Here is a 16,464-nt window from a genome sequence, read left to right on the forward strand (position 1 = left end):
GGCCTCATGTATAACGCCGTGCGTAGAACTCGCACTATAACATGGCGTAAGCACAAAAGCCGAAATGTTTTTACGCACAGAAAATCCAGATGCAGGAATCTGTGCGCATCCAACTTCCACGCTCTTCCGCTACATAAATCCCGATCAGCGTGAAAAGTAACGCCGTGCACGCTTTATGTAACGCCCCAAATCCTCCCAGAATTACGCCTCTTTGAATATGCAAATGAATATAAATCGCCCTTAAGCTCAGCCTTCTGTGAAAAGACAATGAGAAAAGCACGGGGGAAAATATAAGAATTTCAGCGAATACCAAGTGGAGGCAAAGGAAAAACATACTATTTGTTCTAATAAACCGTAGTATAATCAACAAAAGGAAGTTGATCGAGTGACATAGCGTGTTGGAGAAACTTGAAAGCTCACATCCACAAAATCGCACAGTGCCGGAAATAAAAAAGAAGTCACATATCAAAGTTGCTGTGAAAAGAAGAGTTGTAAGCCCACTGTCTGAGTGTCATATGAAAGTTTATTAGGGTACAGGGAAAAAAAGGCACACGGTGGGGAAAAAGCACGAAATGTCAACTTCAATCTCGACATTTCCACTTTAATCACGTAGTTTATTTTGTCACTAAAGTCATCTTAAAATCTTTAATTAACCAGTTTCTCAAATGACATCGTAATTAAAGTAGCACGTTAAATGCTTTGTTTTGTATTTGATCTTCTATGTGTCTTTGTGTGTGAATCACTACTTGCTTCTTAAACCGGCTCTCTTCCTCCAACTGGACACAGAATCAATTACATTCGTGATATTACAGCTCTCTGAATAACTAAAATACTGAGATGTATACGTGATATCATTTTTATGATGATAGGAGTTAAAGCACGTTATTAAACATGTGTTTCACTTCGATGAAATAATTTATTGCAGCAGTACTCAGGGGCTGCTCTAGGCTTGTGGTGGCACTGGGCAGAGGAAGAATCGGTGGCTCCTTCACCCGCCAATGTCAGTAAGGTAGCTTATGCACGGTGGATGGCCACGTCCGTTGTAGACACTGCATAGCCGCCTCGTGCTCATGACACAAGCATTTAACTTTTGCCGAAATTTGTTGCTGCGTTTTTTGCTGTGTTGTTATTTTATCTTGCTGTTTTATATTCAATATATATTGGCGTAGCTGTCACTGCAGTCCTTGCTTTTCTTTCCCCAAATACCCAATCAGAATTGGGTAGCGCCGATTCTTCAAAACGTTTAAGGAACATTGAAATATCTTCGTTGTACATGTTTCTATCCTTCACGACACTCCCAGTGAAGAATACAGATTATTTAAATGAAGTTAAAGTTTTATCTGTATAATATAATAAACATATTTTGCTGCATTTCACCTTAAAAATGATATCGTCATCATATGTAAATACGCGCTTTATAAAGAGGCTCAGGTTGTGCGATATTATAACTGTAGTGCAAGTTTACAGTGAGGTGATTGTACTTATAAGTACAAACAGTTCTACAAGGAGCAGTGATTGGCTGCATTTAAAGTTCTTGGGATGAAACTGTTTCTGAACAGCGAGGTCTGTACAGGAAAGGCTTTGAAATGTTTTGCCGTGGCTGAGACAGCGTGTCCTTGATGCTGTATACCGATAATTCCCTTTCCAATCAGCTGCTGCTGTGATTCACACTCAGATACAGTGATATAAATACTCTGAGTGGTGCAGTGAGAGTAATATGGAAAAAGATGATCTGCTGTGGCAACTCCTAACGGGGGCAGCTGAAAGAAGAAGGTGCAGTTAGAGTAACAACGCTAAAGCAGTTATGATATTTGGTATACTACGGCTATTCCCTGGACCATTATATTGTTACAAGTTAATTTCAATCAGTTTCAGTGTATTTATAAAGCTGCGTCAGGAAAATAAGGTGTAACCACACAGGAACAGTAGCACTGCTTTGACGCTGGGTGCCACCAGTTTGCAAAACCGAGCGGAGAACTTGTGTACGACAAGTTATGAGGTACCGTGGAAAAGTGCATGATTTTACGCCAAGTGCAGGTTTTATACATCGCGATTTGAACGTGGAAAAGTTTTTACGCAACATTTCTGTGCGTACACACCGTTCATACATAAGGCCCCTGGAATAAGAGACCAAGTAGTGTGTTGGACAGGAGGACGTGAGGGACTTTCAAAACTCAACTTGGTGTTATTTTAGAAGAATTAAGTGGACTGGTGAGCTTTGTTGGGCTGAATGGCCTGTTCTCGTCTAGATTGTTCTAATGTTTTCACCTTGTCATGCTGGGCCACCGATCCCAGGCTGATGGTCGAACATGGCAAAACTGTCCATTCAGAGTGAAATCCACAGCACAATAAAATGTGCAAAAAGTGAGGGGGTCTGAATCCTTTCTGATTCCACAGTTTCCTTTTTTTTCCTAATTAAAATCTTTAAAGTTCCCTGTTGAGATATTTCTGAACCAGAGGTTTTTAGGGTTTCTGCTTCTTCTGTTGGAATATTCCGCACAGATTATTAGGAATTGTGAGAGTCAGAGCTTCTCCTATTTGTAACTTATTGGGTGAATCTTTTTGACTACTGGACTTCAGACAAACCTGAGGTTAGATTTGGGAGGCTAGGGGCTCATTTGCCATTTTGTGGTTAAGGCCGATGTTACACTACGCTACTTCAAGTTATGGAGCTCGTTAGATTTGCTGACTGCAGTCGCTGATCTCGTCGCCATCTTAAAAACCTGAAAATCACCACCTGTGTCAGATTTAGTGATCAGATAGATAGATAGATGTGAAAGGCACTACATAATAGATAGGTAGATAGATAGTGTCGCGGATGCCAGGGGCGACGACCCGGCCGAGACACCTTGGAGGATCGGAAGTGGGCGTGCGCCCATCTGGGATCACGGGGGGGCCGCCATCCTGGTTGCTTTGGGGGTTGAGGGCATGGAAGCCCCACCCTTTAGGGGCCTGTGGTCACCGCCAGGGGGCGCCCCAATGCCTTGGGGACCCTGGACCTCAGCACTTCCACCACACCAGGAAGTGCCGGGGGGAAGAAGAAGAGGGACACCCGGAGAGCTTCCGGGAGAACAGCCGGCATTTCTGCCACACTGGGGCGTGTCCAGAGGGGAATGGCGGGAACCACCTGGAGCTCATCCCTGAGCATATAAAAGGGGCCATCTCCCTTCATTCAAAGCTGGAGTCGGGTGGAAGAAGGACGAGGCACGAGAGGAGTGTGGAGGCGGCCCGAAGACAAGGGATTTGTGTGGCCAGGACTGTGTGTTTGGGTATTTGTGCACGGACTGAGTCTGAGTGACTTAACAATTGTAAATATTATTGTAAATAAATACGTGTGGTGGTGATTAACAACATGTCCGACTGTCTGTGTCCGGGTCGGCTCCATAATAGATAGATAGATGTGAAAGGCACTATATAATAGATAGATATGAAAGGCACTATATAATAGATAGGTAGATAGATAGTGTGGTCCTCGGCCGGGCTCCAGCTTGTGCCTCCTCCAGACCACGAGGGGGCGTCCGCCCTGGTTATGTTGGGGGCCTCGGGTGAAGGGCTTGAAAGCCCAGCCCTGTAGGGACCCATGGCCACCGCCAGGCGGCTCCCCGGTGCCTGAATGTCCCGGGAGCCGAGCACTTCCGCCACACTAGGAAGTGCTGGGGGGAAGACGACATGGGACACCTGGACGGCTATCGGGTGCGCAGCCGGCACTTCCGTCACACTTGGGCGTGTCTGCGGAGGAGTGCCGGGAAGCAGCTGGAGCCCATCCGGGTTCCTATTTAAGGGGCCGCCTCCCTCCAGTCATGGGTGGATGTTGGGTGGAAGAGAACAGAGCTGGAGAGAGGACGGGAGGCGGCCAGGAAGGCATAAGGACTGTGAGGCCTGGACATTGGGGGAATCGGTGCAAGAGGCACTGGGGAGTGCACGTTAAATTGTAAATATTGTAAATAAAGAGTGTGTGGTGAGAAACAACAATGTCCGTCTGCCTGTGTCCGGGTTCAAGTTCACAATAGATAGATAGGAAGTATATAATAGATAGATAGATAGATAGATAGATGTTAAAGGTACTATATAATAGATAGACAGATAGATAGATGTGAAAGGCACTATATAATAGATAGATAGATACTTTATTAATCCCAAGGGGAAATTCACATATGGCAACTGTCCATTACAGTTGTGCTCGCCCCTTTTTTCTGACAGCCAATAGCATACTTCCTGACAGAGCGGGTGGGTGGCGTATGAAGGGTTAACATGTTAACAGGTATGTCGAGTTCAGCCCCAGTCTCAGCCATTTTGTTTTGTTTTTTTTTACATTCTGTCATGTGTCACACACGCGCGCATGGGAGGCAGCTAAAGGGCTCGAGTGAAGGCAGTTCTGAGCCATGCCGGGATGTGGCAGAGCGCACTAACTCTCTTTCTCACTTCCCTGTAGACCTAACCCGGGAGGTTCCACCTGTCTCTCTGGACGTCACTTCTGGGACCGAGCCAATGGAGACAGACCTTGCCAGCTCCGGCCCCCCTGATGTCACATCCGGGACTAAACCAATGAACAATGAACACGTGCCCGACCCTTATGACCTCACTTCCTGTCTCCCCCTTTAAAAGCCTTCCCTTTTCCCTTCTGTGTCAGTCTTGTTTTGGACTCTGTTGTAAGCACTTCAGTGCTGGTATTTGAAAGAAAACGAAGTTGCAGCCAGGATACCAAATTACATGGGTGGCTGCCCCAAACCTTTTTCTGTCTTTGACTCGTTTTGTGACACATGGAAGCAGGAGACATCAGAAAGAGGAGCCTCTCTTCACTTTGCAAGGTTCCTTATTCTTCATCACTGCTTTCTATGCACTGCAGTTCCAGATAAGCAATATCACACTCTGCTGTCAGTCACTTAGCTGACCCGCCACTACAAACTCATGCTAATTTAAAACCACTGTGACCCACTACCACCACCAACAGCAACAACTCACAACCCAAAGGTGGAAGCCCATGACCTAACAGTGGGTCGTGAGGTTTTCCATTGAGAAACACCATTCTAGTATATAAGGAGCCTTCACATAAGGCCTAGTCCATCAAGAGCAAAAATTGGTCGAGGCTTGCCAATCTGCCAACACATGTCTCAATGAATAATTCAGTACTTTGAGAACATTCCCCAAAGACAAATCAGGATTTGGGGCACTTCACCGTCTACAATGCACGTTATAGTTCAAAGATTCAAGAAATCAAGTCAAATCTCGGTGCGTAAAGAGCAAGGCCGAAAACCACTTCTGCATGCGTGTCACTGTTTTAAAGACTGTCGTGTGTCTGTAATACATAGTGTGGAATATAAAGGACGTACAGCTCCCTAAACCCACACACAGACAGGCACAGTGGCACACGAGTGCAAAAGCAAGAGGCTTTTATTAAACGTCTTCCCTGTTCCCACAAGTATAACACAGTCTCACAATGCTGTCTTCTTTTTCTTTCTTTGATTCTCTTTCTCTCTTTCTGTCTCTCTTTTTTTTCTCTGCCACCTCCACTCCTCTCCATGCAAGCTTTGTCCACCACTTCCCAACTCTGGCTCCTCGAACGGAGTGAGGTGGCCTCCTTTATAGTGCACCCTGAAGTGCTCCAGGTGCTCTGATCCTCTTCCGGCAGCACTCCAGAGTGTGGTAGAAGTGCAGCATAGGCACCTGGAAATGCTCCATGTGCACCCGGATCCTATTCCTTCAGCACTTCTGGGTGTGACAGAAGTGCTACAGTCCAGGGCTTCGGGACTCTCCTTGTGCCCCGATGCAATCCAGGGGGGTCGCCCTCTTGTGTTCTGAGGGAAGTATTGCTGTGAACCTGTCCTCTCCCCCAGTCCTTCCATCACAATCACAGGGGCGTCCTAGCTGGGCAAGGTCCCCAGCCGTCCGCCACAATAGTATCATATGGGCTCGGGATTGCACTGGTAAATCTTTGGCAGTAAACACTATCCACAGATGCAATTTAAGGCTCTGCTATGCAAAGCAGAAGCCAAACATCAACACTGTCCAAAAGAACCGCCATCTTCTCTTGCTCTAATCTGAGATGGAAAGTAGTGGAGTCGTATTTTGTGGTCCGACTAGTGAACATTTCAAATTGTTTTTATTGTGCTCTCCAGGCCAAAGAGGAAAAGGACCATCCATGCTGTTACCAGCGTCAGGTCCAAAAGCCAGCGTTGGGGATGGTATGGCGTTTCTAGTAGGATTGACTACTGCAATGCGGTGTTCACTGGATGTTCAAACTGTTCTTTATAAAGCCTCCAGTTAATCCAAAATGCTGGTGCAAGAATTATTACAAGAAGAAGAAAAAACGAACACATAACTCCAGTTCTTAAATCCTTATACTGGCTCCTGGTTAAGTTTAGGGCAGATTTCTAAATCCTTCTTTTAACATATAAAGCATTAAATGGCCAAGGTCAGGCTTACTTGTCTGAACTTATCATGACTTACAAACCAGAGCGCACATTAAGATCTCAAGATGCCGGTCTGCTTAGGATGCCAAGGATTAATAAAATAACAGTGGGAGGTCGAGCTTTTAGTTACAGGGCCCCTAAACTGTGGAATGGTCTGCCTGCTACTATAAGAGATGCCCCTTCGGTCTCAGCTTTCAAAGCCCAGCTGAAGACTCACTACTTCAGTTTAGCATACCCTGACTAGAGCTGCTGATTAACTGTACAGACTGTTAGTCATTAGCACTAAAACATAAGTAACATGATTGTTATAATTGAATACTAACCCTCACCTATTCTGTTCTCTTCTTGGTACTCAAATTTGGCACTCGGTGCCACAGCTCACCTGCCCCATTGTTTTTCCTGCTTATAGTAAAGTCATCCCTGATGGAGGATCGCAGGAATCATAGGTTAGAGGGGTCCTTTCATCAGCACTGTTTCAGCTGTGGATTGGCCAAATGGGGGAGTTTGAGACTCCGAACAAATCCAAATCATATTATGGGATATCATCTACTGTTAAAATTGTGCTCCATACTAGTAATATTTTTCATTTTTTATACTGTATTGAGGATTTGTTCTGTTCTGTGTATTGTATTGCATTGAGGATTACTTGTGTACTTACGGCCTTTCCCAAGGTTTCTTCCATTTTTTTTTTTCCCTACAAGGGTTTTCTTTGGGAATTTTTCTTTGTCTTCTTAGAGAGTCGAGGCTGGGGGGCTATCAAGTGGCAGGGCCTGTTAAAACCCATTGCGGCCCTCCTTGTGTGATTTTGTAAATTGTGTTGTATTGTAGGGCGGCACGGTGGCGCAGTGGGTTCGCTTTCCGGGTCCTCCCTGCGTGGATTTTGCATGTCCTCCCCGTGTCTGCGTGGGTTTCCTCCCACAGTCCAGAGACATGCAGGTTAGGCGATCCTAAATTGTCCCCAGCATTTGCTTGGTGTGTGTGTGTGTGTGTGTGTGCCCTGCCCAGCATTTGTTCCTGCCTTGCACCCTATGTTGGCTGGGATTGGCTCCAGCAGACCCCCGTGACCCTGTGTTAGGATATAGCAGGTTGGATAATGGATGGATGGATGGATGTGTTGTATTGTATTGCCTGCAGTCCTGACCTGTCTGTGAAGGTGAAGTACAAAACATGGCAACAGAGGCCTAGTGGATTTGTGCTGCTGAACACCCCCATTAAGTAACTTGTGTCTTCAGTGCTCAGACACTTAGCGAGTGTTATTAAAACACATAGTGGGAAACACTCGACTCGACCGTCACAACTTTTTAGGAGAGCACTGCTGTCATCAGATTTGACATGAGTGTCTATTTGCAGTATAAAACGTCAAATAACGTGTTGTTGTACTGTTTATACCTCAAGAATAGATCCAATACAAATCGCTCCTTTATGTTTTTATTAGCATTTTCCATATAATCCCAAGTTGCTGGAATCGGGCTCGTGATTTAGTTATAAAACTGAGATTCTTATGCAGAGTGGCAGCTGCCATTTTTCTCACTGAGCTTTTCCATTTGAATGTTTTGAACAAATGAAGGTTGCAGTTGTGAGGCACACACAGACACACAACATGGACACACAGATCTGCAGGCAAAATGATGCAAACTTGCACTTTGTCTCTATTGATTTTTTTTTTTTTTTGTGCTTCCTTGAAACCTGTAGGCTGATACAATACCTGCAGGGGTCTCACAACGCCTTTCAAACGATGGCAGTTTGTCAACAAATGCATCATCTTCTGACATCATTGACAAAACAGAAAATCCAAAGAAAAGAAACAAACATAAAAAATACAAATCAAGAATAAATGATAGCAGGACTGAAAACCTGTACACCATATGCTGAAACACAAACGCATGTCGTGTGGAGATGCAAATAAAAATTAACACATCAAGCAGACAAGACCAGAGCAGGGAACACAAAACAAGTTGTTCTCACTTAAAGAGTTAGCTACAATAAAAGGAACATTGACAACTTTAAGAGGAGCCTCTTACATTATTACCTCCTTTATCCAAGGCAACTTCAATGTATGATACCATTGCTTACATTTTTCTCGATTCTCCAATTGGAGCTCAGGCAGCAGGTCATGTGACTTGCTCAGCGTCACACAGTGGCAGTAACAGGATTTGAACCTCAAGGGCTCACAACCTCAGGGCTTGCCTTAACCAGCACACCACCCTGCCTGCTTACAGAGCTGGTGAACGTCAAATCGCCATGAAACAGCCGATGTGGAGAGGTGCATGAAGAAGAATCTGTTCAGTAGCGCAGTCGCTTCATTCATGTCTGCTCGGACTCGGCTCTGGGAAGCCACCATGCACAGATTACATATACAGTATACACTTAAAAGTACATGTTGTGCTTATGCATGTACAGTATCTGGTGTATATATATGTTTATTTGTATAACCCATGTCCATGGCTCCCAAAAATGAACATACCAGAGACAGAACTACAGTGACTTTACTGTTATTTAAGATACAGAAATACCTCAGTATGGCACAAGTGCCTGTAACAGAATGTTTATTCAATTTAACGCTTGTCAGTTTGTGTATAGCGAGTGCCCATCACTGAGTGCAGGTGTAGAGCACTGGGATAAGTCCTCAGGTAAAGTGCAAGATTACATTTTACAAATGACTAAAATATTACTACTAGTTATGAACTGTTAATATCCTGATACTGATAAACCTCAAACTGACAGCCGTCATTCATTACGAAAAAGTTCTAGAAAAACATTCAATAAACAGCTGAAGGTGAAAGGGTCACGCAACACACACAAAAAAACATTAGAAATAAAACTACCGTAATCTCTGTATAAAGTACTTTATACTGTTGTGGAGGATGGCCGGCTGTTTATCCCGGCCAATACCCCCAAGCCGCCAGGTGGAGCCCTCCTTGCAGCATGGAGGTTCCCAGAAGACCAGCAGGGCATCACGGACAATGGAGTTTTTATGCACCGCCTGCTGGATGCCATGGGGGCCACGAGAGGGAGCTGCAGGGAGGACCGAAGAGTTCTTTGTGCCCTGTGACCCGGAAGTTCTTCATAGGAAGAGCGACGGGCTTCCGGGTTGAAAAGAAAAGGACTATTTACCCTGACCCGGAAGGAATAAGGACTTGTGGGCTGTTGGGCAGGAACACCTCCGGGTCAGGGAGGATAAAAGGACTGTGGGAGCTGAGTTGGGAAGCAAGGTGGCTAAGCGTCTGGGAGTGGAGGATTGGCTATTTGAGTATTGTTTATTTGATAATTGTGGAGAGGAGCGTGCTTTGTGCACATTATTATAAATAATAAATAATAATTGGACTTTTACCTGGTGTCTGACGTGTGGTCTGAGGGTACAAGGGTGCGAGAAAACCCTTAATTTGTCACACTGTATATATTATTTGCATTATTTCTGCATCTTTAATAACACTAAAATGATTAATTGGTATACTCATTTTTATCGCCTGTGTGGATATGCTGTATATGTCACAATCACACTGGAAAGAACGTTTCATTGTAGATGGGCCAGTCAATTTGCCATCAGCCAGGATAACTGGATATTCAGAAACAACACAATCAACCCAACGGTGTGTGAAAAATAAAAGATTACGGTCTTTTCTAGTAAGCCTGGCAAACTGCAACAAATCTGAACCAACCAGAATGAAAGGGATCTCTCTGACATACAAATACAGTAAAAATACAACATGACAGATAGATAGATAGATAGATAGATAGATATGAAAGGCAATATATGATTGATAGATAGATAGATAGATATGTAAGGCACTATATAATAGATAGATAGATAGATAGATAGATAGATAAAGGCACTATGTGATAGATAGATAGATAGATAGATAGATAGATAGATAGATAGATAGATAGATAGATACTGTATATGGAAATTGTACACATATACATGTATATACACATGATAGTTGGTAAGGAAGGCATAATATAAGATAGATTCATTCATACACTACACTAGTAAAATGTATTCTTATTATGTAAGGTAGCTTCCCACTTTGTCTGATTTATATAGTGCCTGCCTTTCCGGTCTGTCTATTTCTCTCTTACCCTGCTCCACACGGCTATAGTATATAAATCTGCACATTACAGGTTGAAACAATTTAAAAAGAGCCATAGGAGTATAACAAAGGATGCTTAAAATACATTTGCCTCAACATTTGATTGAGATACTTGTTTTTTTACGTTTTGAGTAAAATTAACACGAGCCACTGCTTTCCACTGCTAATTTAGGTAAAACGTAGTTATTCTGTTATCAGAATGGACGAGACCACACAAGGGTTTTGTTCAATAACATTGTTTTTAAATGGCTTCTCAGGAACTAAAACTAAGCTGGATTGGTAATCATGGTTACATATAAGAGAGAAATCAAAAAAATCTAATTCTGTTGATTCCATTTAGACACACTCTGTAAGCACTAGTAATACACACACACACACATATATATACAGTATATGTATATATATTTATATATAAACTGTATATATGTATATATATAGTATATATATATGTGTATTTATATACTGTATATATATATATATATATATATATATATATAGACAGACAGGCAGACACACACACTGTGTATATACTGTATAGACATCATATGTTTCATATCTGTACACAAACATATATACATATCTGCACATGTTTACATTTATAAACCCCATACAGACTCACAGGGTCATTAAAAATGAGCATTCTAAAGTGATCTATTTATATCTTTTTATTTGAGTTACAAGAAGGTGCCTTTTTAATGTCAAAACATCCCCAATTTCTTTATTTTTTTTTTATTTTCATGACGTTTGAATTTTTAAATCCTATAAACCTCTGACTGTAATCCACACAGTATGCTGCTGTGTTCTTGTGACAGGTGGGCTGCAGACCAACGCACTGCTGTGCTCCTCAGGTTTCCTGGATTGGCATTGTTAGCGGATGCCCTGATGTGCGCAGGATGTTGGGCTCTGCCAGGGCTCTGGCACACAGGGCATTGCCGTCAGAGTGAGCACACGTGGCCAGGCAGTTCCAGGGAACAAGGCAGCCAGTAACAGAACTGCAACAGAATCCCTGCAGGTCGCCTCACACTGCTCTGCTGATTGCCCCTATATACCTGTGAGACGTCCGAGATCCTCGGTCAGCAGACTTCTCACACTGTTCTACTCCTGTACGTTTCTCCTCTTGTATTACCCCCTGATGTTTGATATGAAGCTTCCTTATTCCTAATGTTAAAACAACAGAGGGCACTCTGTCTTTATCTGCTGTTGTTCCAGATGTTACTCTCCTTTGCCTTTGTGTAACAGAGACAGGCTTTATGATGTACTGACCACCTTCTATTCATTTAGTGGAATTTAAATGAACGCACGACTGTCCATTGTAAGTGAACAAGCAGGTGGGTCAACCCTCAATAGGAACTGAAAGCCCACCTAGATTTTTATTAAACACCCACGCTTGAAGCCACGTCAACACTGTTTCTAAATATTGAGAGATTTTGACATTAAATGTACCTTTGGTAGTCAATTTATGTAACTTTCAAATGTATTTTTGATGACCCAGTAATAATACATTGATAATCTACTTGCCACAATTTTCTAGGCATGCTGCGCCTTTAACTACCAACTACAAGCAGGCATTTGAAATTCTATGGTATTGTGAAAAAATTCAGACCTGAAACAGAAATGGAGATGTCTTTACCGACGGTGGGCGTCGTGGCAGCACTCAGAGAGTTTGTAGATGATATCGAGGAAGTGCTTTCGGCACGGGCCAAGGGAGCAACAGGAGGTGGGCTGGAAGAATGGATGGGTGGGCTGAAAGGCCGCGTCTGTGGGAGACAAAAGAAAGGAAGGGGGTTAAGCCACCGGTAATACAATGTCAGACCTTATTCTATCCATGCTATACAGAAAGTGACCCTCAGGAGAGCACAACACGAGGCAGGCCTCACCAGATGGCAGACATGTAGGCCGAGCCACGGGCTCAATTCAAGAGTAATGAGACACAGTAGATCGTAAAAAAGGAAAGCCAAGATCTCCAGTGCTTAACCCACTCACTCAGTAGAACATCCGCAGGGGCCCAGGAAAGTTTAATAAAGAGTTTGCTGATACGGCCTTGACCTTGTCTAATGTCTAAATGTGCTGTGTATATTTTTCTGATTTATGTTCAATAGCTAGATCGATAGATAGATAGATAGAAAAGGCACTATATAATAGATAGATAGATAGATAGATAGATAGAAAAGGCACTATATAATAGATAGATAGATAGATAGAAAGGCACTATATGATAGATAGATAGATAGATAGATAGATATGAAAGGCACTATATAATAGATAGATAGATAGATACTTTATTAATCCCAAGGGGAAATTCACATACTCCAGCAGCAGCATACTGATAAAAAACAATATTAAATTAAAGAGTGATAACAATGCGGGTATAACAGACAATAACTTTGTATAATGTTAACGTTTACCCCCCCGTGTGGAACTGAAGAGTCGCATAGTGTGGGGTCTCCTCAGTCTGTCAGTGGAGCAGGATGGTGACAGCAGTCTGTCTGTCGCCGAAGCTGCTCCTCTGTCTGGAGATGATCCTGTTCAGTGGATGCAGTGGATTCTCCATGTTTGACAGGAGTCTGCTCAGCACCCATCGCTCTGCCACGGATGTCAAACTGTCCAGCTCCATGACTACAGTAGAGCCTGCCTTCCTCACCAGTTTGTCCAGGCGTGAGGCGTCCCTCTTCTTTATGCTGCCTCCCCAGCACACCGCCGCGTAGAAGAGGGCACTCAACACAACCGTCTGATAGAACATCTGCAGCACATTATTTCAGATGTTAAAGGACGCCAACCTTCAAAGGAAGTATATTCGGCTCTGTCCTCTCTTGCACAGAGCAACAGTATTGGCAGTCCAGTCCAATTTATCAACCAGCTGCACTCCCAGGTATTTATAGGTCTGCACTCTCTGCACAGTCACCTCTGATGATCACGGGGTCCATGAGGGGTCTGGGCCTCCTAAAATCCACCACCAGCTCTTTGGTTTTGCTGGTGTTCAGTTGTAAGTGGTTTGAGTCGCACCATTTAACAAAGTCCTTCATTAGGTTCCTATACTATAAGTGTCATCAGCAAACTTTTGCACTTATAAATCAATAGATCAAAAGTTATTCATTTTTGCTGCTTATTTCAAAAACATGAATTAGTAAAACTGCAGTCGGACAATTTTGGCGTATACTGTATAGGCCAGGGTTCCAAGCACCGGTCCTGGAGGGCTGCAGTGGCTGCAGGTTTTCATTCTAACCCCTTTCTTAATGAGTGCCCTGTTTTTGCTGTTAATTAACTTCTTTTGAATTCATTTTAATGGACTTGTTTTTTTTAAGATTTGTTCCCCTGATTGTTCCTCTGAATTGCTTCATTCTTTTCCTTAAATGGCACCCAAACAGAAATTAAATGCGAAGTGATGGAGCCAACAAAAGATTCACTGAGGCAGGGCTCAAAACACCAACTGATTTCACTCCAACCAGTTGCTTAATCAGGCACTGAGTCTTGTCGTTCATTAAACCCGTTCTTTAATTCTTTGAGGGATGAATATCAGTCAGTCAGTCAGTCATTTTTCAACCCGCTATATCCTAACTACAGGGTCACGGGGGCTGCTGGAGCTAATCCCAGCCAACACAGGGGCCAAGGCAGGAACAAATCCTGGTCAGGGTGCCAGCCTACCACAGGGCACATACACACACCAAGCACACACTAGGGACAATTTAGGCTCACCAATGCAACTAACCTGCATGTCTTTGGACTGTGAGAGGAAACCCACGCAGACATGAGGAGAACATGCAAACTCCACGCAGGGAGGACCCGGGAAGCGAACCACAGGTCTCCTAACTGCGAGGCAGCAGCGCTACCCACTGCGTCACCGTACCGCCCAGGGATGAATTTTTTTCCAGAAATCTCAGTTTTCACATCGCAATGGTTTCACATATAAGTCAACATAAAATGTCTGTTGCTATGTGCTGTGGCTGCTGTTGGCATATGTTCGGTATCTCTGGCGGCAGTGGCTGCGTGGGGGCACCTCAATGGTCAGCAAGAATGCACGGTGGGCCAGCTGCATGGCTGTCTTTGCACAGCAGGTGGGTGGCGGTGGTGGTGGCAGTGTGATGCAATCTGGTTTATACCTCTTGACATCAGAAGTGGTGGTCCTACCAGGCAAATGCTTCTGTAGGTGCATCAGCTACACAAAAGGGTTTAGCGCCAACGATCAGCTGGGGACCGAACAGATGATGCTGATCTCCAGATCACTTGCATCAAACTCGGAGTCCGACAAGTCAGTCGAATTCAACGAAAATAACGTAAAACGTCCATGGAGGATTTCGCTTTGCACATTCGCTTTGGTCTCTCGCCAGATGTCGGTGCCATTTTAGAGGTTGTTTGCTCTTCGGTACTCATGCATGCGCAGGGAATTGAGGTTAAATCAACAAACCTATGGAACTTTCCTTCTAGCAAAGACAGTCAAACTAAAATGTAAGGGTGAGTTTTCGAGAGGTTTACTTACCTCGGCAGTGACATTCATGTCTCTGGTGACTCTTCCTATGAAGTCGGTAGACGGATTGGGAGAGCATGGGGGGTCATGAGGTCGTTGGAAAGGGGTGTGTGGCGCTCCCCATATCTATGCGAAAGGACGAAGGTCCAAGTCTTTAGAGTCCTGGTGCTTCCTGTCTTGCTCTATGGTTGCAAGTCATGGACGCTATCCAGTGACCTGAGACGAAGACTGGACTCCTTTGGTACTGTGTCTCTCCGGAAAATCCTTGGTTACCACTGGTTTGACTTTGTGTTGCTCATCATGGTCACCCAAATCAGGCACATGACCTGCATTGTGAGGGAACGTCAGTCACGGCACTATAGTCATGTGGTGCGTTTCCCTGAGGGTGATCCGGCTCACAGGACCCTCATTGTTGGGGATCCGAGTTGCTGGACCAGGCCAAGGGGTCGCCCATGTAACACCTGGATGCGGCACATAGAGGGTCATTTTCGGATGGTGGGAGTGGACCGCGTGTCTGCCTAGGGGGATTACTAACCAGTAACCCAAACTGTTTTGTTGTGTGGTGGGTGCAGCAATGCTCTGTACCAGTGCCTGCTCCCCAACTTGACTTGACTTGAGTTTTGATGCACTTTACAGCTGACTACCATCCTCTGCTCCTGAATTTTGACAAAAGTCGACATCAGCCCTGAAAGAGTTACTTCCATGGCTCGGTGTTGCTCTCGTGGTGCATTAGCAGACATTTCTGAAATTATTGATTTTCTCTTTTCTAAGAGCACTGCTAAAATGTTTTGTGGACCTGAGCAGATCAACATATATTGTATGATGGTCACAGTTTGCTGGTCCTGTGTTGGTTCATTTTGTATCTCATTATTGGTTGGCAGCTAATTAAGGAAAATGAAGCAATTAAGGGGTCTGAGTCCTCAAGAGCAAATCAAATTAAATTAATTCAAAAGAGGTTAATTAGGACCAAAAAACAAGTCACTAATTAAGAATAGGGTTAGAATGAAAACCTGCCGCCACTGGGGCCCTCCAAGACCAGAATTGGGGACCCCCTGGTATAGGCGGTCCAGCAGACCTCAACAGCTAAAAGTCAGTTAGCTTAAAGTGTACTGCAAGAAAAGTAGCGGAAGCAACAGAAAGACAGGCAGACGTGGTGAACGGACAAAGGCTGCTGGCGCAATTCAGGCCTCTGCCTCGCTCTGAGACCCTCAACGAGTCACAGATCCTGCCTGAGCTCCTAAACCAGTCCTAAGGTTTCTGAACTGTAAGCATGCCGATTTTCTAAGTTGCCGTGGTTTATGGTGTCAGCCAAATATGCAATAATAAGATGAAGTATAAGCCATTAAGTATGGATTAAGAGGCAACATGGGGTTTGGGAAGAAGGCATTGGCGATTCATAAACACCCTTAAATTTTATGTGGAAGAAAAAACGCAGAAGATATCTTATTTATGATATTGATGCACTTTATATTGCTATGACCAAATTACCACTGAAAGCTGT

At 44.0% G+C, this 16,464-nt stretch overlaps 1 protein-coding gene across 9 annotated transcripts in view; it reads right to left on the reverse strand.

Annotated features, from left to right (window-relative positions):
* Positions 1 to 16,464, reverse strand: part of sgip1a (SH3GL interacting endocytic adaptor 1a) — a 305,775-nt gene that overhangs the window by 62,488 nt on the left and 226,823 nt on the right. For 6 of the 9 annotated variants that reach the window (XM_039735498.1, XM_039735496.1, XM_039735497.1 and 3 more), the window contains one exon: positions 12,105 to 12,258. In XM_039735498.1, the coding sequence (XP_039591432.1) occupies positions 12,105 to 12,258 (154 nt within the window). Of the gene's footprint in view, positions 1 to 8,115; positions 8,176 to 12,104; positions 12,259 to 16,464 lie in introns of all 9 variants that reach the window. The other 3 variants (XM_039735495.1, XM_039735501.1, XM_039735502.1) reach the window with 1 other exon arrangement.

This window comes from Polypterus senegalus, chromosome 14 (genome assembly GCF_016835505.1).
Source record: "Polypterus senegalus isolate Bchr_013 chromosome 14, ASM1683550v1, whole genome shotgun sequence".
Taxonomy (NCBI): domain Eukaryota; kingdom Metazoa; phylum Chordata; class Cladistia; order Polypteriformes; family Polypteridae; genus Polypterus; species Polypterus senegalus.